Below are 22485 nucleotides of genomic sequence, written 5' to 3' on the forward strand. Positions count from 1 at the left end.
TTTTTTGCAACTATGTTTCAGAACAAGCCTAATATTTATAAAGGCAGGGCAGCTGCCATGTTCACAATGTTGCAACATACTGCTCTCGCTGCATTCCTACTAAAAATGAAATAGGAATGGTTTCTGGATGAAAAACAGAGCCTGTGATTTTTAGCTTTCCGTCCCTTCCTTCAAAGCACGGATTATGGTGAAAAGGACAATCTGGAATTGCTTTCTTAAGACTTGTCATGACAAAGTTGTAGCTGGAAGGTTGGCTACCTCACCAATAAACACCAGTACGTTTTCCACTCTTCCAGTCCTCCTTGGCTCCCAGGCTCAAGGCAGACTGCAAGATAAAACAGATTCGTATCTGAAAACAAAACAACAAAACCTCTCCTGAACGGAAGGTTTCAGAGAAAACCTGTCTGAATTGGTTCCACACTTCTTCCCCAATACCAGAAAAGTGTACAAGTTTTCCAAGCTGAAGCAGAAAGGTTATATATGGCCCTGCGATGTAATTGATGTGACAATTAGAAAATATATGAAATGGACTTCCTTATGCGTGAGAAAAGATTATCAGAATGTTCCTCTTTTCCTCTTTTAGTTTATTAAAAATGTAACTCCTTCAAGAGTAATAAATTAACTCGGAAGGGATTGCTTAAGTGAGACCTGGGTTGTGATTAAAGGAAGTTTGGAGTTCAGGAGGAGTCTGTGTTTGAAGAACGTCCTCAGTGTTTGGAGTATCACATATGGCTTTTGACAACCAATTTGGGAGAAAAGTGGTAGGGAATGAAACTCAACAGGAAAAGCGCTTGCTTTTTGTCACTTTGTGACATTATCGAAACATCGTTTCCCCTCATTTGTATTTTTTCCCCTGTAAGTTTGTATTAAAATGTATCAAAACAGAAAAGACTTTGAAAAAGGCAGCAGAACTGTCATGAGAGAGAACACGAGCTAGTTGGGAGGTTATGCTTTATTATGTAAATACATGTTTAGGTGTATTTTAAAATGCATATCGTGTGGTTAAAAGCAGGTTATTAGTTTGGTAAACTACCAGTTCCAAATAAAGCATACCGATCTATATAGTAATTGCCAGTGGTGTGACTTGGGGGAGATCTGTGAGCTACCCAGTCGACCGTAACTGACCCTCTTCTGTACCGATCGGTCTCACTTGTTGGAGCGTTAACCACAAGGCTGCTGCTCCTTGTCAAAGTGCGCTGCCGAAATCCACGTCTTCTCACTGCTCCAGGGAAAAAGCTCCTGCGCCACTTTCCCGTGGGTTATTCCCTAGCGTTGAGCACCCTGAGCTTGAATTCAGATTGGAGCGGAAGGAAATAAAACTTGGGTCTGCGAATAAAGCCTTCATTTACTTACATATAAAGCAAATGAAATAGTGCAACTTTCTCTTTTTTGTTTTGTTTTTTTCCTGTAATTTACAAAGGGCTAAAATTATTTCCCTGGCAGAAACATTCCGTCCTTAACTGCTTAGTGTCTGCTCTGGCTGCACCAAACTGCAGCGGTGTCTCTGTGTGTGCCAGCAGAGGTACCAAGAGGAGCTGGATGAGGATCTTGCAATGTGTACTTTATTCAGTGACTATAGGCCCTTTTTTTGTGTTTGCAGGAACTCTGGGGGAGGCAGGTGGGTTCAGCTGTTTTTTTTTACACTTAGTTGTTGAAGTTCTTTGAGGAACTGCTGTGTGTTTGCATGCCATGCCTGCATGAGTGGCTTGTCGAGAGAAGCATTTTGACAGCTGAGGTGTAGGGTATGAGTGGTTTGCATGGACAGGTGCCCCCACCTCCTGCTCTCTGTCACAAACATCCTTACAGGCTAATGTTTGGAAAGCGCTTCCAGTGATCACCGAGACACTTGTGTAACATCCACGATTCAGCTGGCTCCATTTTGCCTATATATGCCTGAAATCTGCCACACCTCACACAAAATAATAGCAAAAATAATAAGGGGGGAGGGGACGTCGTCTTTAGGGATACAAAAAAGGGACTGAATCACAGAGTGTTAGAAATGCGAAGGGACCTTAAAAGATCATTTAGTCCAGTCGCCCCGCCGGAGCAGGAACACCCAGATGAGGTTACACAGGAAGGTGTCCAGGCGGGTTGGAATGTCTCTAGAGAAGGAGACTCCACAACCTCCCTGGGCAGCCTGGTCCGGGCTCTGTCACCCTCACTGAGAAGAAGTTTCTTCTCAAATTTAAGTGGAACCTTCTGTGTTCCAGTTTATACCCATTACCGCTTGTCCTATCATTGTTTGTCACCGAGAAGAGCCTGGCTCCAACCTCGTGACACTCACCCTTTACATATTTATAACCATTAATGAGGTCACCCCTCAATCTCCTCTTCTCCAGGCTCAAGAGCCCCAGCTCCCTCAGCCTTTCCTCACACGGGAGATGCTCCACTCCCTTCAGCATCTCCGTTGCTCTGCACTGGACTCTCTCAATCAGTTAAAAAAGAAAAAGCTGCGCGGCCGTGCGCTGAGTTGCGCACAGACGCGATAACGCCGGGTTTGGCGAGGCGGGAGGACCCGCTCCCCGCTGCAAACTTCCCGGGGTACAAACTTTCCCGGCCCGCCGGCCCGCGGGGGAGGGTGAGAGGGCGAAGCGGGGGCGCGCCCTCCCCTCCGCCCCTTCCCTCCCCTCTGCGGCGCGGCGCAGCCCCGCCCCGCCGGCAGCCCCGCACCGGGCGGCCGCCGGCCGCAGCGCCCCGCAGAGCCGCGCCGGGCAGAGCCGCGCCGGGGGAGGGGGCGGGAGCGGCCCCCGCGCTGCGCTGCGGCCCGTGCGCGCCTCTCGGCGGCGGCGGCACCGCCTGGCGCTCGGCGGCGGGTGTCCGCATCCCTGCGTCCTCCCCGCGCTCCCTCACCTCGGCGGCGATCGCCTCCCGCCCGCCCCCGCCCTCCCCTCCCCCGCACCGCCACACACACGCACACACGCACTCCCGGCGCTGTGTGCGAGGGCGGGCGCCGGGAGACGGGCGGCGAGCAGAGACCACCGCGCACACGCACACACACACTCCCTCTGTGCCTGCTCCTTCCTCGCCCCCCGCCGCCTCCCCTGCTCCCCCCCCCCCCTCCTCCTCCTCCTCCTCCTTTCTCTGCAACGAGCGAGAGAGGGAGAAGGGGGAAAAAAAGCCACTTACAGGTATTTGTTTAGTGGATCGGCGGCTTCATTTATTCCCCCCCGCCCCCCCTCATCCTCCCCACCGCCCCTCGCAGTTTGTTTACAAGTATCAAAGTTGTAATTGAGGAGCTGCCAAGGCACATCTGGATATTCTTCTTCTTCTTCTTTGTGTTAGGGACTGATGTGCAACTAATTAAAGGCAGACAGGCTGGTAGCGTCTGCATACTCAAGCCCCCCCAAATAAAGAGCCTGGTAAGTGACTGGTTTGCTTTTTTTCTCCTCTCCTTTCCCCCATTTTCCGTCTTTTTTTTTTTATTATTATTTTTTTAAGAGGTGTGTGTGGTTTGGGTTTTGTTTGTTTTATTTAATTTTGTGGTTTTGTCGGGGGCTCTTTTTTTTTCCTTGTCCTGTGGGATTGTAAAAGTAGATTAATGCTAGACTTGGGCAATAAAAGGCGCCGCTATATTAATTTATTAATTAATCTGCACCCGCCCCTCCTCCTGAATGTTAAATATGACCTTTGATCTCTCTGTCTTTGGCAGAGCAGACATGCAATATTGAACATGTACAGTCACATTTGGCTTGAGCAGGGACAGAATCTCGAACCCCGGCTAGCTATTTCTATTTATTTATTTCATTCGTGGAAATGAGGGCGATAGTTAAGGGGGGGGTGGTGAGGGGAGAAATCAATAACTGCGTCTCGGGTACCCTTTTCATGCTCCGGAGATGCATCGATTAAACAATAATGACCCGGTTGGTGGTCACCATCATTTTCTCGCTCCTGGTGGCAATAAATCCCGAGAGGGGGCTGCGGGCAGAGAAAAGGTAGCCAGCGAGGGAAGCTTTTGTGGAGAGAAGCCACTTTAAAGCTGGAGGGAATAGGGCAAGAAAATGCGTATGTTACTAGATTTACAGCATAAAGGGCTGAACGCTAACGTTTTATTCCTTACCAGATGCCTGGCTTTCCTACACACGGCTGGCAAAACTAGTTTTATTGAGTAGTTGTTTTCGAGGACATGCGGCTAGGTTTTCCTATCTGGAAACGGGAGAGGGTTGGTGGGGGTTTTTTGTTCTTTTTCTTTTTTTGCTATATGCAAATCCTTCGCATCCCTCCACAAGACGACGCTTAGCCTAGAGCTTTCCGGGGCAGCCTTTGTATTGCCACCAGACCTCTGAAGGCAGCGAGAGTCTGGGTTTTTCCCTGACGTGGAAACACAGAGGTGGCTCCTGCGGGCTCGGGGTCTTTTTTTTACCGATGGAAAGACGCCCGCCAGTCCCTAGCACAGCCCAGGGTAAGGTTTCTTCTGTAGATTTACGCTGCCTTCATCTGGATTTGTTTACATAAAGCCTGCTTTTTAGTGCACGACGTCGGGGGAAGACGAAGTTTTTGCACTCGGTAGGTTGGGCTGCAAACGGTTCATTAATCTAATTATGGTCGTAATTACCGTAATTGATAACCATTTTGAACTAAACATACCGGAGTCTGGAAACTAGACGTAGCCCCACGAGTGTCTCCGAAGTGAGCGTTTCTGATCGACAGCCCTACATCAGAAAAGATGCTGGAAATATCTAAACTATTTAGGTAGAGCATCTGGAAAACAAAGAGGCAGTGTTCATAAACTGAGGGCTTTTTAAGTTATGTTTATGTTTTGCTTTAGTTCGTGCAGGCTGCCATAATGTACCTTCCTCATTGCCATAAACTAAAATACCCCCCTTCACCCCCCGGGGGGTGGGGGCGGTGGGAAATAAAACGAGCACCGCGTCCTTACCCCCCTCCTAAACTTTGCTAAGCCTGAAGCAGAAAAGCCATCTTTCCCCGGCGAGGGCTGGTTCAGCAGGTACAGCGACGTGCCCTCCCGACCGTTCCCGGTTGTCTCTCCCGCGAAGCCCCGCAGAGGGGCTGTCCCCGTGTCGCTGTGTGCCCCCCCTCCGCGAACCCTCCCTGCGCAGCCCTCGGCGGTGGCGGGGAATCCTCCCGAGAGGCTGGGGATAAATACTCCGTCTTTAGTACAGCTGCAGGCGCCGGGATCGCAAGCTGTGAAATTGCCTGCCTTAAGTATTTTATTTTATTATTTATTTATTTTTTAACCTAGCCCCGCTTTCCCCCGCGGCCCTCAGACACCCCCCCCCCGCCCCCCTCCGCAGCGGGGAGGGCCGGGGGGGCCGGTGCTGCCGCGACCAGCGCCCGGCGGAGCCAGCTGTGCCGGCAGGCAGCTAATGACCGCCGGGCGCAAAGGACACCGTGGCAGCTGGCGGCTCCCTCCCCCCGCCTCCCTCTCTCACTCTCTTTTTTTTTAATTATTCCTTTTATTTATTTTCTTCCCCCGCCTTTTCATTTTCCACGGTGGCGATGGTAGGTGGCCAGCTCCCTCTCCCCATGTCGTGTGTGTCCGTCCCCCCACCCTCCACGCCCCGCGGTGTCGCCGGCTTGTCCCGGGACGGGGTTTGCTCCGTCTGGGATGCCTCCTCAAGCCCTCTGCCCGCGGGTACGGCGGTGTGTGCCCCCCCCCCCCATGCCCTCCCCCTGTCACCGGGTGGCCGTTGGGGCCGTTAGCGCCCCCCGCGCGCGCGCACCCCCTCGGAAATGACTTTCTGTGTTTCAGCTGCGGCAGCTCCCGTGAGGATGCAGGAGGAGCGGCTGCCCGGCCAGGCACTGACCGCGGGAATGCGCCCGGAGGAGGAGGAGGATTAAGCGACCCCCCCCGCCCCGTCCCTCTCCCCCCGGCCCCCAGCCCCCCCGCCCCATCCCTCCCCGCCGTCCCCCCCGGCCACCATGAACACCAACGTGTGTGTGGAGAGCGGCCCCAACCCCGAGGCGCCGGGGCTGCCCAAGGACAGCCACCTGCCCGAGGGGGCCCTCAACAGCCTTGTGGATTACAACTCGGAGATGGAGAGGTACCGCTCCTTCGCCACCTTCTACAAGACCAACGGCGGCGCCTTCCCCCAGGCGGCCAAGATCGCCCGCATCACCACCCCCATCTTCCCCAGCGCCGCCGCCGCCGCCGCCGCCCGCATCGGCATGTCCCCCTGGAACTGCGACACCGCCACGGCCGCCGCCGCCACCGCCATGCTCTGGGGCAGCGGCGGCGGCGGCGGCGCGGCGGGCGGCGCGAGGAAGCCCTCCTCCGCCGCTGCCGCCGCCTCCGCCTCCGCGGCCGCCGCCGCCGCCTCCTCGCTGCACGCCGGCAGGGGCGGCATGCACCACCGGAGCGACTCGCAGCGGCTGGGCAAGCCCGGCTGCCCGCCGGCCGAGCAGCCCGCCCTGCCCATGGCGAACGGCAACTTCCTCTCCACCCTCTCCCCCGAGCACTGCCGGCCGCTGGCCGGGGAGTGCATGAACAAGCTCAAGTGCGGCGCCGCCGAAGCCGAGATCATGAACCTCCCGGAGCGCGTCGGCACCTTCTCGGCCATCCCGGCGCTGGGCGGCCTCTCCCTGCCCCCCGGGGTCATCGTCATGACGGCCCTGCACTCCCCCGCCGCGGCCTCGGCCGCCGTCACAGACAGCGCCTTCCAGATCGCCAACCTGGCGGACTGCCCGCAGAGCCACGCCTCGGCCTCGCCCGCCTCCGCCCTGGGCGCCGCCGCCGGCGCGGGGGGCGGCGGAGGCGGCGGCGGCGGAGGAGGAGGTGGCGGCGGAGGCGGAGGGGGGGCCGGCGGCGGCGGCGGGGCCGGGGCGGGCAACCCCGCCAAGAAGAAGCGGAAACGCTGCGGGGTGTGCGTGCCCTGCAAGCGGCTCATCAACTGTGGAGTCTGCAGCAGTTGCAGGAACCGCAAAACGGGACACCAGATCTGCAAATTTAGGAAATGTGAAGAGCTTAAGAAAAAACCGGGCACTTCGCTAGAGGTCAGAGGAGATGATTTCTTTTTCCCCAGCCTCCCGCCGTCCCTCCTCAACCCCCTGCCCCCTCCCCTCCAGTGCTTCTTGTCTAGCTTCAAGATGCAGCATCCCTTTTCCGAGGCCTCCTTCAGGCTCTGAGGGTGCGGGCGAGGCCCCCCCCGCGGCGCTGCCCCGCCGCCCGCCCCCTCTCCGCCCCGCAGGGAAGAGAAACGCCGCCCCGCCGGGCTCGGCGCTGGCCGCGGCCCCCGGCCCCGCCGAGGAGGGACGGAGAGCCGCCCCCGCGGGCCCCCCCGTCGCGGGTCCCCCCGCCTTTCCGACCCGGAGGCCGGCCGAGGGGCGCCGGCCCCCGCCCCGCCAGATCGTGGCTGTTACGAGACGCTGCTCGCCTGGTTTACCTGCCGTGCTATAAGACTGCTGGCTGGCTCTGGTTTATTTTTTTAATTTTTATTTTTTTCTTTTTTAGTGTTTTGTTTTGTTTTTTGAATGGCGATCATGACGGCTCGGGGCGGTTTGCAGGGACGGGGAGGTGGGACAGTGAAAGTTTCAGCTGAACGCCTGGCTCCCGCCGTCGGAAGTTCAGGGGGAGGTGATGGCGAGTTCATCTCCAGGGTGACTGGCAGCAGTTTGTCCAAGACAGACAACTGGCCGTAGAGCCCCGTGCTCGGTGAAACGTGCCCAAGTAACCCCTTTGGCAGTATCTTTTACGAAATAACCCACTCACGATGTATAAAACACAATGGAAAAATAGCACAGGTATGAGTGAACTGATTTCTGACTGAACTGTACATATGGTTGTTTTCACGACGTGTCCGCAGAGCTGACAATTTATAGTATTTCCCAACAGTTTTCAGGTTTGCCAGACATAGGAGAGACAGGCAGGTCCCATGTTGCAGACATTTCAGTTGGTGTCTCAGGGACAACAGACAATGGGAACCCAAATACACAACCAGGAGGAAAATGGCAATTGGTTGATACCATTAAGAGAAGGAAACAAGTGAGATGAAAGACTAGTAATCATACTTAATCCCTTGTCATTATTAAAATTATAGTGTTGCTGTGTAGACGCACATATCAGATGCGTCTGAAGGTGTTGAGGATGATGGATTTAGTACGGAGGAGTAGCGTGTTCTGGGTGCCATCAAGATTTGTAGTCACAGAAATTAGCAACTAAGTGAGAAATTGTAGCTTCCCTCTGTCTGTGTGTTCGTGTGTGTGCAGAGCAGTGGATTCCCCAGCTCATTGCTTGTGGGATTTCTCTCCAAGAAGAGGTGGGATGGGGGATTCCAGAGAAAAAGCAACACCAAGAGCCCATTAATTTGATCTCTGTTAAATAAATGGGGATAATGATGATGGTGTTGATACTGCCATGGGATAAAAGCAGCATTTGGGGGTTTAATTGACGTTTGGCTGATACAATTAACTCTTTCCCAACCAGCCTCATCAAACCAACTAATTAATTCTTCCTTGCAAGAGTGAACAGCCCTTGCTGAAAGTCTGATTTATAGTTCTGCATCCTCTTGGCTGTTTTTTGTGAGTGTACGGTGACCCAACATCACTAACGCAAGAACCAGGAGGGACTTCCTAGGTGCTAGAAACTAGATTGGGCTTTCAGCTCTTGGTTTTCTCAAGAATATACCCTTGTTGGTTTCGTACAAGTTTGCAAAGAAGATACCTAATGCCCCTGTCTGTTAATGATGGATTATAATGCTGAGTACATCCTAAAAGAGACTTCTCTGACCAGGGATGTGGAGAATCCCCCCGCACCACCCAGCACTGGGGGTGCCTTTGTGTACCAGGTTCCCTCATTAGGCTTGCAAACCAGGACGCTGCTGGGATTTAATGTTTGTGATAAATGATAGGTTCTGATGGCTTATCGATTTGTGCAGAAAGCAAGCTATCTCTGGAAGAAACGAATTTGTACGTTATCAGATCTTCCCGTGGGTTTCTGTGCATCTCTGAGCGCATTTCCAGAACTTCCTCACTCCTGACAGAGGTGTTCCGCAGCCCTAAAAACTGCTCAGGCGTGTTATGAGAATGCCACCCGTTAAAATTGTTTAACCACTGTGACTAGTAAAAACCATGGTTTTATTAGCCACTTGTGTACTCTTATAACCACCTGCCTTCGGTTCTTTTCTTCATTCTCTCTCTCCCCACCCCTGCTCCTGTTTGTGCCTCGCCAGATGTGTAAACACAAAAGCTCCTCTGCTGCTATACCGTTACTTGAAGGAAACAGGTTTCTCTTTCCAGCTGTGGAGCTGTCAATAAGGCATCGCTTCTTTGCAGGTTGTGGCCCATCACAAAGTTGGTCACGGGATATGGCTGATTTCTTTACAGGAATGTGTTTTTTCAGTAGGAGAGGAAGAGTGCCCAAACTGAGTAACTTTCTCATATGGTTGTTTTTCTTATGTCATCTTTCTTGTTTTTTGTTTCATCACAAGTTTAAATTATCTAATAGTGACAGCAGTGCTCTGGCTGTAAGGCCACCAGCTGGAAGGGCATCCAAGTGACAGGGCTTACAGGAGGGCACTGCAGCGGTGTTGGGGGGTGGGCCAGGGCAGCCTCCCTGCGGGGTGAGATTTTGGAGCTGGTTTGGGGAAGCGACAGCTTTGCGTGGGTGATCCCGCGTCACCTGGGTAGGCGTGGAACCAAGGAAATGTGATGAGGATGGGGGGGCTCCCGGTCCACTACACGCTTGTCAGATTTGTGAACTGCACTCGAGAGTGGCTGCAAGTTGTGGAGATGATTCAAGGCAGGGGGTGGAACTGTGTTTAAAAATGAAATAAACAGAAAATGAGAATAATAATAAACAGTAAACTGGCTGATCCCACAGAAACCATTTCTCTCTTTTTCCTTTAAATCTCTTCTTCTACTGGTGCAATGAAGGCATACTAACTCACAAGGTTGGTACATGGAGCTGAAGACAGATTCACATCAATGCTTTCCAGGCCCTGACCCTTGCATTTTTAATGGAATGCTTCCCTCCCAGCATTTTTTTTAAACATTTGAATGATTTTTTCCTATTTTTCTTGTACTATTTTCACCTTTTAAGTGTCCCAATGCTCTAGTATTTTTCATAGAATGTTATTATTACTAGGAAATTTTATGTATGGTAAAAATAAATCTATAAAAATAAGATTGACGTCACGTTGCACGCTGCCTACTTGTGTATGTATATTCTGTGTTTGTTCAGATTTACAGATGGGGTTTAAAGAGACATAATCTTTATTTACCTGTAGAGACTACTTATTTTCCTCTGATTCGTATATGCATCTATAACTTCTGCAAGTTATGAAGATTAGGAGCCTGGCATTACTTTACATCCCCCTCTCTTTGACATAAACCATCGCATTTCAGCGTATGAATCTCAGTTGACCCACTCCTTGTTTGCATTAGTGTAGCAGCAAAGTCAGGCAGAGGGGCTGACTCGCGTTGGAAGGGTCCGAAGGGTTTGGCCCAAATGTAGAACATCTGCTGTTTGGCCATGCTGTCATCATAGCCGGTGCCGCTTGTTTTATTCATTACAGCCGCACAAATTGATATGTGCATTATTAATGTAAACATTTGCGTACCAACCTGAAGTAGTAAATACCAGCATCCCAATACACAGCACCTTGCTGAGCCGTGTTTCAAGCCTGTGGGATTTTGGGATGGCCTTTGCCGGGGATAGGGTCGCGGTGATTGATTTCAACAGGAACGGCGCCTGAGCTGGAAAATCTTAACACCATATGGCATTGCCACGGGGGAGAGAGGCTGTGCTGGCAACCTCCGAACTCGCACTTCGTGTCGTGTCAGCGCACGCGAGCGCTGTTAAGGGAAGACTGCTGAGCTCTGTGGATAGGGGTCAATTAGCAGGGGCCTCAGAGGAAGCAATTTCCCTGCCGTCTATCTAGCTTTAAATTACATGCGTAAGTTAAGCGGCGGCAGGATGGATTTGAGTAGCGTGAGGAGGAACTGAAAAGCTTGATAAGGAGCAGGCGGCTAACTGGGAGGTGGAAAGAAAGACCACCTTGTAGCCCGTGTTGCCGTTCTGCGCTGAAATGTTGCTGTAGGGCAGTGTTTTTCTGCCTAGTAGCCCTCCATCTGGCTGCGGCTCCCCATGCGTTAAACGCTGTGCAAGCTGGCAAAAGAGCAGTCCCTGTCCCTGGGCATTTACAGCTGGAGCAAGAACTGTGACCTGTCCTGGGTGCAATTCATGTTGGCCATCGGCTGTAAAGCCCCAATCAGCTCTAAATGCCTTATTTTCTGCCCGGGTGCTCTTGTTTTTCTGTCCCCAGGCCTGAGTCCCCAGGGAGGGTGCCTGGCGCTGGCAGTGGCTGCTGGAACTATGTGAGAGCCCTCGCCTGATGACTGTGGGACTGTTGTGTGGGACTTCTGAAGTGGGGCACGATCCTGTGGTGATGGCATTGGCAGTGAGCGGAGGAGGCAAGAGGCAGGGCGAGGTTTGATGTTTGTAGAGCATTTTGCAAGGGTTTTTGTCACTTTCATGCAGGTTTTACACGTCTGGGATAAACATACGTTTGGCGGTGAGTTTTCCTTTTGACCTCTGGAGGTTCTTGGGGACGGTGCGAGGCTTCCTGCTGCCACCTCCAGCAGACAGCAGGGCAGCTGCAGGTGTCTTTGCTCACCAATGCCTCATCTCCGCCGCCTGGAAATCTCATTGAAGCTATCACACCTGGCAAGACGGGAATGCATTGCGATTGCCGGGAGATATGGGGTTGAGGAAGACGTTGAGAGCCCAGTGGAGTAGAGTTTTTGGTCTCCTTACAGTTCTGACAAATTATTGTTGCAAGGGATAGCCTCTGAAATGGAATTGGATGTTGTCATCTGTTTTACTGTTCCGTATATTGTTTCCCTTTCGTTGTGTGATACTTACAAAGCAAAGTGCCCAAACCCCATGACATAAGCGTTTGATTTAGAATATATGTTATATATACACTGCTGTTTGATAGAGTGTAGTTGGTTAAAGGAGGGCAAAAATGAAGCTTCCCCTGCCTAAGGAAGTCTCTTTGTGGTGGGATTTGGTGTTGGACTGAACTGAATTTCAAGGAATTCAGCAACCTCGTAGGCCAGTCAAGGGCTTAACAGCCTCCTTCATACAAACGCTGCTTTCTGCTTGCATTGGAAATTGCTTGCTTTAAATCAGTGAAGTATGATTGTTTGCCACTGAAATTGTCCATATGGTGAGAGAGGTTGACTGGTTGTGGCGGCTCCGCGTTTTGATTGCACCGTATTGTTCTTTGAGCATTTTTCTAAGTACCAATGTAGGTTATACAGTTATACAGTTATACATCAGGATTCTGCACCAGACTTTGGTCTTCAGTGTTGTGACTGATTGGTTAGCCTTTTATTTTTAAGGTGACATAGTGAAATCTCTGTGTATTGTTTAGGCTGGACAAGTTGCATGTGTTGTGAGAAAGATGATGAATAAACCCATGTTTTCTTTTTCCTAGAGCAGGAATTAGCTTAAGAAGTACCTTTTTTTCCCCCCCAAAAAAATTATGTAAGTCAATTTGGACTATATATTTCAGTTAGCAGTGTGTAAAACCATCATGACTTGGATTCCTATACCAGCTACAATACTTACAAAATGTCGTGGGCTATATGCGTCTTGCCTTGTTCATACAGAGAGACTCGTTTAAGCCAGTAGATATGTAAATATCATATATCACTCATTTGGGGTGGTTAACCTAAATAACAGTCTCAGTTTTTGTCTGCCTGTACATGTGTATTCATGTTATTGTTTTTTTTGGCCACTTTCCACAGAATTCTGTTTGCTAAGTTGACACCCATCATATTGGTCACTTGGAGAATGAATTAGTATGTGGTCCCTTTTGAAGAGCAACATCTTACTACATCTTTGGTTTTAAAAGAAATATGCTCTAGAGAGTTAAAAAAAAGGCAGATACTCATTTCTGTATGCTGTCATATACTTGGTACATTGATATGGCCGAGAACAGGTCTTTTCCAAATATCCAAAAAGTTTGTATCTGTAAAAAGAAAACTGGTAGTCTTCTGGCTTTTAACATGCATATATTTTAAGGGTTAGGCTTGGTGAAATATTTCTAAGCAGGCAAACTTAGAATCTACACCTTAAAGTCTCATCAAATACAGCATAATCCTTTTGATCACTGCCTGCAATGGGAAGCAGCTGCTGGTTGTGTAGGGAAAGGCTTTAATATAAGCTTTTTGGATGTACCCAAGTGAGTTAGGAGCAATAAGAAAGTAACTCATGTCACCATAAGAAAGTCCCTGGGACTTGGCCTGGGTTGCCAACAATTCCTGAGTCACCGACTATGCGCTTAAAAATCTCTATCAGATACCTTGTCTGCTGAGGAGCACCAGCACCCGAAAAAAGCATCTCTGTGCTTCTGTGGTGTCTGTATTTTTTGATAGCACATCTACTTCAAATGATCGTGTTGAACAGCGATGTCTTGAAGCGTGCGGTTTCATTTGACACTTTTTTGCTATTTGGGAACCCAGCTTGCTGTGTCTGTCTTCTCTCTTCTTTTGGGTACCTCTGTTGTTTCCCACAGTCGTATCTTATTCAGTCACATGCAAACACCTGTCCTGAAATTGAATTACTGTGCGGCCTAAAGTCATCCTCCATTTCAGCATCCTGCGCTTTCTGTTTGTTGAGTTATGTTGCACCGTACTTTAGGTGCGACAGCCATTTAATAACGTTGAAGCCTTCACTCTGCAGGGGCTAAAAAGATCCCAGCAGGCTTGTTAACTTCTACTCTCAGACTTGATGGGGAATATTTTCTTCTCCGTGGAACTCCTAGGCATCCTCTTAATTAACACTATAAAAATCCATAGCCAGGTATTTGTGAAGCCTGTTGAATTTTTTTGCAGTTTTCTGGAGTTTCTCCATCCCTTCCTATTTAACCAGACACTCCACTGTCAAGTGAGAAATGAGAATGTAAAAGGAATAAGGCAATCTGGGTCACACTGGATACTGCGTTCTTGGTGGGCAGCAAACTCATCAAATGCCTTTCTCTTATTCACCATAGGGTTTTATTCTTTCTCCTGCTCTAGTCAGTATTCTCCTTTATCTCAGTCTCCGAAGCGTTGGACGTCTTAAAACTTTGCGCCTCTCCTGTCTCAGGACAGTATTCCTTTCAGTTCCAGACTGCTGTGGCCATGGTCTCTGTTGTACTTCTGTGTAGGATCACCATTAGCTGGTATCAGACTTAATTTGACTAGGAGTTATTTGTACAGGGATGAGAGAGATAATTCAGTGGTTTAGGAGGTGGAGAAAAATTTGGAGTGAAGGGAGGAGCTTAATAAACACTGAAAAATGATGGGAAATCCTATGGACTTCAGGATGGATATAAGATCCTCTCAAACAGAGGAGGATGCAAAAGTGGCTGAGGGTGGGTTATAACGTGCAGAGCCTCGGTGGGGGGATGTCAGCCCCTCCGTAGGACAGACTCGGTTACCGTGAAGCAGGTGGGCCGAGCACTGGAGGTGATCTGCTGGCAGGAGGGGTACAGTGGTAATGCTGAAAATGGCAGAGGGGTCTCCCCTGGTGAGAAGAAAGCAGATTATAGCTGCTGCTATGAGCAGAAGGTTTGCCATCAGCAATTGAGGTGAGGCAGTTGAAGAGCTCACCAGTAATCGTCTTCCCAGCACTTCTCTGGGGGAAGGCCAAGACTTCATACAACAGAAGGAGACCTCGATGAGGGTTAGCAGGGCTTTCCACATGCCCTTGTTGACAGGGTAATCCAGTTTCTTTAATTCATTTTTTAAATTGACTAGAATTTATGGAGAGAATCTGGGTACCAGGGTGAGCACGTGGTACGGGAAGAGCTGCATGATCTGAACAAGTTGTTCAAGAGCTGAGGAAATGATAAAGGCATATATACAGACAAGCTGACAAATGTGAAAGAGGGAGGGAATGCTTGCAAATGAAAGGCTGAAAATGATGATTTTTTTGCACGAGGACTTCTTGGGCTTAGAAGATTTTTGGGTGGTGTGTACTGCATGTCCTAGGAAAGCCAGAGCATACACAAAGACTTTGCTCCATCATCATAAAAGAGATACCCCAAAATAACTGAGGTTCAGGAACATCCATCCTCTGCACATCCTAACAGCTGGGTAGGGATGCAGAGGTGGCGCAGCGACCTTGGCAGCTACAGGCTTGGAAGAGAGCTGAAGAGCTCTAGCCATCTATGTAGAAGGTACAAGGAGGGCAGAGCATGATTATCATGGTGCAGTTAAAGACGTCAGAAATGGAAGATAAGAGGCGGGGAGTATATGTTTTTAAATATGTGATCTCCAAAGCAAGTGGCATCAGTCAAACAAAGGCTGTTGGTTTTAGAGTGAGCAAAAGAGGAGAAAATATATTTGGAAAGGTCGTGGGTTTGAATAGCTAGCCACCAGAGAGTGGGTGAGAGGGGACTCGGTGACACAAGCTTAGTAATGATGTAGAACCTGTTCCCTTTAAGTCACCAGTTCATCTGAGCTCAGGGAGGCAGGGATCACAGTTGGCTGGTTGCTTGGAGGCTGATATAAAATAAATTGGAGGTCGAAGTCCAGCGGAGGTGGCCGTGTCATGAAAATAATCACTGAGACAGGTCTTAATTGTCATCCTTAAAAATTTCAGAAGGCATACCCAGGAATGAATGGGGTTCAGAGCCATTTACAATCTTTTAATGTTTTCCCCTCCAGTCGGGAGTCGTGGTGACCTGCTGTATAAGAGTTTGCGTTGCCGCTCGTCTCCCTGGATCTGATCGGACAATACATGGTGCTCACTGGCTGTGAAAGAGCCAGGGAGCCAAGCTGGTACCTATAATGAGTCTTAGGCATTGGCTGAAAATCCTCCCTCAGCCCAGGTAACTGAGTACTGCATTTAAGTGATTTTTTTTTCTTTTTCTTGCAAGTTTTGCAGAAAAAGAAACAAGCAAGCAGAAGCCAAACATTTAATGGATATATTTTTCACTGGCTCCTTTATCAACAGTGTATGAAAAATCCCAAAGGACAGAAGCAGTTAGCTAACCAATGAGGCATCATAGCCGATTTTAGGTTCCATGCAGGAGAAAAAGACGCGGAAGCCCCAGCAGCTCTAGGGGAAAGAGATTTAAATTTAGGCTTGGTACTGAGAAACGTGCCTCCCCTCTGCTTGGAGACCAGCCCATGAGAGATTACCGTACCCCAGAGCAGCAGTCTGGAGGATGATAGAGATGTCAGTCTGCGGGTGCAAAGACTTGCACCGCTGGATGATGAACCAGCAGGGATTTCTCATTAATGGGATGAATGTTAACAAGAGGAATGTTGGTTTGTGGGTTTGTGTGTGGGGGAAGGATAAATGATAGGGACTGATGGATGGTCTTCACAGGGATTTGATTAGGGAGAAGGTGAATGGCAGTGTGTGTGAGAGAGACAGGGGAGTGTGTGGCACGTGGTGCATCCATTGCAGAAGGCAGGCGCACTTCAAGTTGATAATGTCTGACAGAGGAGAAGCAGCAGAAGTAACCAGGCAGGTCCTAGGCAAAAGCAGAAGCTGAGCAGTGGTGTGGATATTTCATTTTTAGCGTCTCTTGCATTGTAAGGTCTTGGCTTTTATGTTGCATGGTGGTAACAAACCTGTAGCCAAGAATTTATCTATAAAACTTTTCCTAGTAACAGAGATTTGTGCTTTATGCTAATAAAACTTTTGGCTGTTTGATCCTAATTCCCACAGTCAGTATGGGAGCACTGAGTGACAGCTTTTCTGACCTGCTTAGCATCAGTCTTGGCTCTCAAGTAACACTGTATTGGAGCTTGTGCCAGCCCCTCTCCATCCCAGAAAAAGCAGGAGACAGAGCAGACCTACTGGTTGGGAGGCCAGACATCTATAACCAACAGAAACAATCCCTCATCTTACCTGCGGCCTTCAGATGCTGATGGAATGCAAAGAATAGATTTAAAAAACAAAGGCAAAGTAGCCACATAAGTTGAACAAACTCTAGCAGGCTTAGAAGCTCCATTCCCAAGTGCAAGGATAGCTGAAAAAATGAAGGAACTGTAGAAATAGGGAAAGAAACGTGAATCCCTTTGGCAGTGAGATATGAGAGAGCCCTGACCTGAAAACCCAAACCTCCGATGTCTTCCCTGCTGCCTTTGCCAGAAGCCTTTAGGAACCCCCGTCCGAGGCCGCAGCATGGCCAGCTGGCCCCGGCCCCGCTTGCCCGCCGCTGCCAGCCCCGCACGCGGGGTGCCAGGCACGGGGAAGCCGTCGGCCAAACCGGCTGCTCCCCTGGGGAGTGAGTGGGACGGCAGAGGTGGAGACTTGGCTCCGTCCATCAGCTCGCTGGCCAAAAGGGCTGCGCTGGCACAAGGGAGGGAGCGTGCTGGAAGGCGACTGCAGCCAGTTGTTCTCAGCCGGGGAAGGATGGGGAGAGGAGATGTGTTCCTTTCCAGGGCTCTGCCTGCATCCTGGAGTGATGTTCCTATCCAGGGCTCTGCCTGCATCCTGGAGTGATGTTCCTTTCCAAGGCTCTGCCTGCATCCTGGAGTGATGTTCCTTTCCAAGGCTCTGCCTGCATCCTGGAGTGATATTCCTTTCCAGGGCTCTGCCTGCATCCTGGAGTGATGTTCCTTTCCAAGGCTTTGCCTGCATCCTGGAGTGATGTTCCTTTTCAAGGCTCTGCCTGCATCCTGGAGTGATACTTGTGCTTTCCGGCCATGGTGCAAGCAATGCTTTAGTGGCTCGAGCTGCCCCTCTGAAAGGTAGCGTGGCTGGTCTTAGCTGTAGGTGCTCGCTGGCATGGAGAAGGGTTCCATCACTAACATTTCCTGGGACCGAGCTGTTTTTCTTTGACAGCATTAGTCTGGATTCCTTATGATTCCTGATCCTGTATTTGCCATCTGTTTTCCCCAATGGTGTTATGCATTTTTTCAGATGAAAAAAGTGAAATTGTTTACCCATTCCCCAAATCTAATATCATATATAAAGTGAAAAAAAATTAATATATAAAATAAACTGTGGTGTGTACTGAATGTAAATGGGGAGCATGTTTGCTTGTTCTTTCTCCTGTGGAGAAACACATTACTCCTCAAACTAATCCTATTGATTTAGTTGGGAAGCTACTGCCTGCTGCTGATGCTGAGTCTAGGTGGCAGGATCCATCCCTACAGTGACAGGTCTCTAACTCCCCTATGACCATGGACACAAACCCTTTATTCTCCAGATAGCCCCACCAGGATCTCCAGACGTTACCTCTGAGCGAGCTGTTGGAGAGGAGCTGGGTTTTCAAAGCATGACCCCGAGTTAGGAGTACATGTTTTTTTAATTTCTCTTTGCAGTGTCCCATGGCAGAGGTTTACTTTTCACTTGGTGGAGCTGGCAGCAGAGAAAGTCAAATGAGTTTCCTAATCTGGTGTGTTCTAAATCTGGTTTGTCTCAAATATGGCCTGAGAGATATGCAGCGCAAGTGGAAAAATAACTGCCAGCACGCAGATGCGTGTCCTCTCAGAGCAAATAAAGCTGACTTTTAAAATAAATATTAAATCTCATCCTTGGTATGAAGGGAGACAGGCCTATAGCTCAGGTATGGGGAGAGATATTTTAAGGTGGGCTGTGGAAGCAGACTCACCACCGAGCTTCTGACCCGGCGTACGTGTCCCGTTTTATCTGCTAAGTCCAATAATAAGCTCGTTATTAGAGGACATCTGTTAGCGCCTGATAACACGTACAGCGAGCAGGAGCGCAGCGTCAGTGGGCAGCTGGGGATTTTGGCAGCTGTGGGGAGCGGCAGATTCATGGACTGTTTTACACCTTGTCCAAAGCTGGTGTGTCCCTCTCCCCCAGCAGCCACCCCCTTGGTGTCAGCACCGTGGGACACTCGGGAGTCCCTCCAGGGCAAGGAGCAGAGCGACTGGGAGAAACATGCCCTGTGCTGGCTCTGCCTTTCTTTCCCTTTCCCTTTCCCTTTCCCTTTCCCTTTCCCTTTCCCTTTCCCTTTCCCTTTCCCTTTCCCTTTCCCTTTCCCTTTCCCTTTCCCTTCTCCTTCCCTCCTTTCTTCCGTGCGATTCACACACCGCTTTCTTGCCCCCAAGCCTCCTTGTCTGAAGAAATGCATTCAAGGAGACTCTTGTGTGAGCTGAATCTGAGCATCGGGAGGTTTTCCCCAAAGTCGTTGCTGTAGGTAATGTATATTTATGAGCGGAACAAAGTGGGCCATAGATACTTTCAAAGGCTGTTTTCCTCTCCGGGTGGCTCGGTATTTAGGCATGTAAGGAGGGGAGATGCTGTCCAGACCGTGTTCACTAGTGGGGGTAGAATGTGAGTTTTGGAGCACATGGATTTGCACAAGATTCTGTACTGTTTATGTGTTAGCAACACTGTGTGTGTATTTGATGTCATTTCCAGTGTGATCAAGCTGACACCTAAATTAGCTGGTGGCACTGGAAGTACAAGGTGTGACATGGAGAAAAGGCCAGTTTGCTCTCTCGCTGGCAGTCGTGTGAGTTTTGTGGCACCGGTAAGGTGTGTAGCCCAGGTTTGCACAGGTGTGAGGAAAGCATTTGGCACTGGTGTGTGGCCAGTGGTGGCTGGTGTTTGCTGGGCTACTGATTGATACAAATTGCACTTCACACGGGGCCACCTGAACTTTCTGGCCACCGTGGAGCACCAGATTTCTCTGTCTCTGATAATGTATCTATATGTGTACACATATGTGTTTATCAAGATATACATACAGACATATATATTTATATAACTTAGTGGGCCAAATTTCGTGCTATACATCCACTGGCCTTTCTTTTGGGAAATACAGGAACATCCACCAGTTTCATTTGTCTTGCCATGTGAATATGAGATGCATTAAGGACAAAGTTCCTTCACTGCTGTCTATTTCTGTGGTTATGTAGGTCTTTGTAAAGATGGTCAGGTAGCCCAGATCTTGTTGAACATACCTCAGCTGCTCATACTTTCCCAAAGGGCCCCTGTTGAGCTGGATCATTTCAGCCAGGACTCCTCAGGAGGAATAAGGAGTGCCACATCTGGCCAGTAATTTGCTGTAGCCATGGGAGTTTACATCAATGAGAGTGGGATTTTTGCTCACGGATCAAACATCAAAGCATTCTTACATAATGCAACATTTTTAACATCAGTAAAGTATTAGGTCATAATTGTGTAATGCCCTGATATGCTTTATTATTGTATTTTATTTCTGAATGTGGTTCACCTCAACCTAAGTGATTCCCTAGCCTTGCAGAAAATAATAATACAGATAACTTACAGCGAGTCCTGGTCATGCAGGTGTGAATTTGGGCTGTAGCCCAAGCAACAGCATCCTGAGCAGGAGTGGCCAGTTTTCCTGATCCCCCATCTCCATACCAAATCTTTCAGGTGGCTGTGAGACTCAGAGAGCCGAGGAGAAGGGCGTCTCTGGCAGGTTTTGTAGACATGAGATGGCCAAGGGCTGGGCTGGGCAAGCAGGCGGCCTTTGGGTGAGCCTGGCCCCGTGGGCTCCGTCAGTCGGTCCGTCACCCTGGGGGCCTGTGGGAGACGTTATTCTTTAATGAATGCTTTTGCTGTGAAAATACGAAGCTCAGCTGTCAAAACGGAGTCTCTGGTGAGGAATTTGTAGCCCCTGCCAGCATGTTGTTTTCGTCCCGAGTTTGTGCAGTGTGTGCACGCACGCACGTGTGGCAAGGCTCTGCTTTTACATGTCTGCGTGGGGCAACCAGAACAGATATATCGGTATCATTTTTTCATTGCTGCTTAACTGAAGTGATTTTCACTCTTCTGTTCCTTTCAGTTGCCTCTTTTACCTCCTCCTCCAAAAATGTAGCGTGCTTGGTTCCCTACATGAACCTGATTTTTCAAGGCAACAGTTATAATTTCAAATGTTTGAGCTACTTCTTTTGCAGTGAAAGCTGGCAAGAAGGGAACAGAAAAGAGAATTTGAAAGTGTGGAGGTCATTTCATCCCGAGTTTGTGCAGAGATAGATTCTCTTGAGCACCACACTTTATGGCATTACCTGCCGAAGAAGAAACCGGGGCTGCGGGTTTCTGAGCATCCTCCTGGGAGTGAGCCTGCTGTTTGTCAGCATTTGCACCGGCATGAGCAGTGAAGGCTTTTACAGCAGAACCACGCTGATCGGCTCTGGTTCTGCTCCTCACCACCCCTGCTCGGGCTTCCAGGGGGATCTGTCTTCCCTGTCACTCAGGATAACGATTCCCCGCCAGCAGCACAGAGATCCAGAAATGCGCTGTAATCTTGTCGGGGAGTTTGATTCCCCAGCTGGGACTCCTGGATTTGTGCAGCTGGGTGGTAGATGGTCATTGCACTTAAGCTTATACGTTGGTGTGCTGAACTGCTAAATGGGCTGAAGGGTCTGTTTTTGTCTGGGAATAAGCTTGGTTCTTGGAGCAGTAAAATCTATGGATTTCATCGCATAAATTGGTTTAGATTTAGCTCGATCCACCTATTCAATTTTAGAAGCTTTCCTTTTTGTTTAACCATGGATTAACAATTCATTCCCAAATCAGGGGTTAGCACAATGGATATTTAACTGCAAATGTATATCTTTAATTAGAAGTTGGTACGCGGATGCAAAATTCCTTATCTTGTAGTTTTTCAAAAGCACACATATTAAACCACAGCTTTGCCCTTCAAAAATATTATTCCATGTATTTAAAGGTCTGAATGACCTTTTAATCAGACATTGCACCTTTACTTCCAGCTGATATGACAACGTCTGACAGTAACTCAACCTGATGCTGCAAGAAAATAAATAAAGGCCATCTCAGTCACTATGTCTTTAAATCTCTCTGTCTGGCTGTGGTTTTGTGTTTAGGGAGGTGGACCTACAGCAAAGCATTATGTTTAGTTTTCAGGTATTGAGTTTAATACGTCCGCATGCCTGGCTGTTCTTTTGAGGTCAGTTTAGTCGTACGATTGTTTCCTGTCATTCTAAACTCCAGCCTCTTCTGCCATCAGCCTCTTTATGAATTATAAATCTGTGCACCTCGCTCTGAGCAGCCATCTTACAGCCCACGCAGAGTGGTGCGGATGGGCTGGCAATCGCGTTAGCTCTCCACGGCGTACCTGGGGAGGGGGGCTGCTGTGCTTTGTCACCGCTTGTGCTGACGCCAAACACACCTGACGGGGCCACACAGCGACTGGTAAAGATGGTTCTGGGCGATTCCTACTTTTGGACCAGCGACACAAAGAAAACTCATACTGACCAGCTCATTGTCTTTCGAAGTTAGTTTTCAGATGATTTATTAAAGCCTAACGTTTGTGGAGGGCGAGTGGGTATTGAATTGAACACGGGTTGGAATTCTGGTGACACAGCAGAATTATTTTTACCTCTAGTATTTCCATGGGCATGAGTGATAAACATAACAATAAGAGCTCCCCTTTCATGTGGCTTTTACAATAAGAGGAGCCGTGTGCTGCTTGAGTCTGACTATCACAAAATGGGCTAATTTTTCAACAAAAAAATACTTGCTGTACTAATGAGCAGTTCCGTGGAATTCAGCAAGAAATATTCTGTTGTCAAGTACAATGCACACTGTGTGCTGTAGGGTCCATAGGTTATTGGATT

General features: G+C 49.3%; 1 protein-coding gene and 1 long non-coding RNA gene across 5 annotated transcripts in view; one reads left to right on the forward strand and one right to left on the reverse strand.

Annotated features, from left to right (window-relative positions):
- Nucleotides 1-3138: 3138 nt before the first annotated feature.
- Nucleotides 3139-22485, forward strand: part of CXXC4 (CXXC finger protein 4) — a 102294-nt gene continuing 82947 nt past the window's right edge. For all 3 annotated transcript variants that reach the window (XR_010472580.1, XR_010472581.1, XM_065062847.1), the window contains exons 1-2: nucleotides 3139-3359; nucleotides 5711-6951. Coding sequence is in view for 1 of the 3 variants with exons in the window: in XM_065062847.1 (XP_064918919.1) it covers nucleotides 5881-6951 (1071 nt within the window). In the remaining 2 variants the exon portion in view is untranslated. The remainder of the gene's footprint in view (nucleotides 3360-5710; nucleotides 6952-22485) is intronic.
- LOC135579451 (uncharacterized) lies at nucleotides 3451-6657 on the reverse strand. Of its 2 annotated transcripts, XR_010472591.1 has the most exons (3): nucleotides 6507-6657; nucleotides 4585-4698; nucleotides 3451-4143 (listed from the first exon to the last, which is right to left on the reverse strand). It is a non-coding gene; the product is annotated as an uncharacterized LOC135579451 (long non-coding RNA). The 2 variants fall into 2 exon arrangements; XR_010472590.1 differs by having other exon boundaries at nucleotides 3451-4698.

This window comes from Columba livia, chromosome 4, assembly GCF_036013475.1.
Source record: "Columba livia isolate bColLiv1 breed racing homer chromosome 4, bColLiv1.pat.W.v2, whole genome shotgun sequence".
NCBI lineage: Eukaryota > Metazoa > Chordata > Aves > Columbiformes > Columbidae > Columba > Columba livia.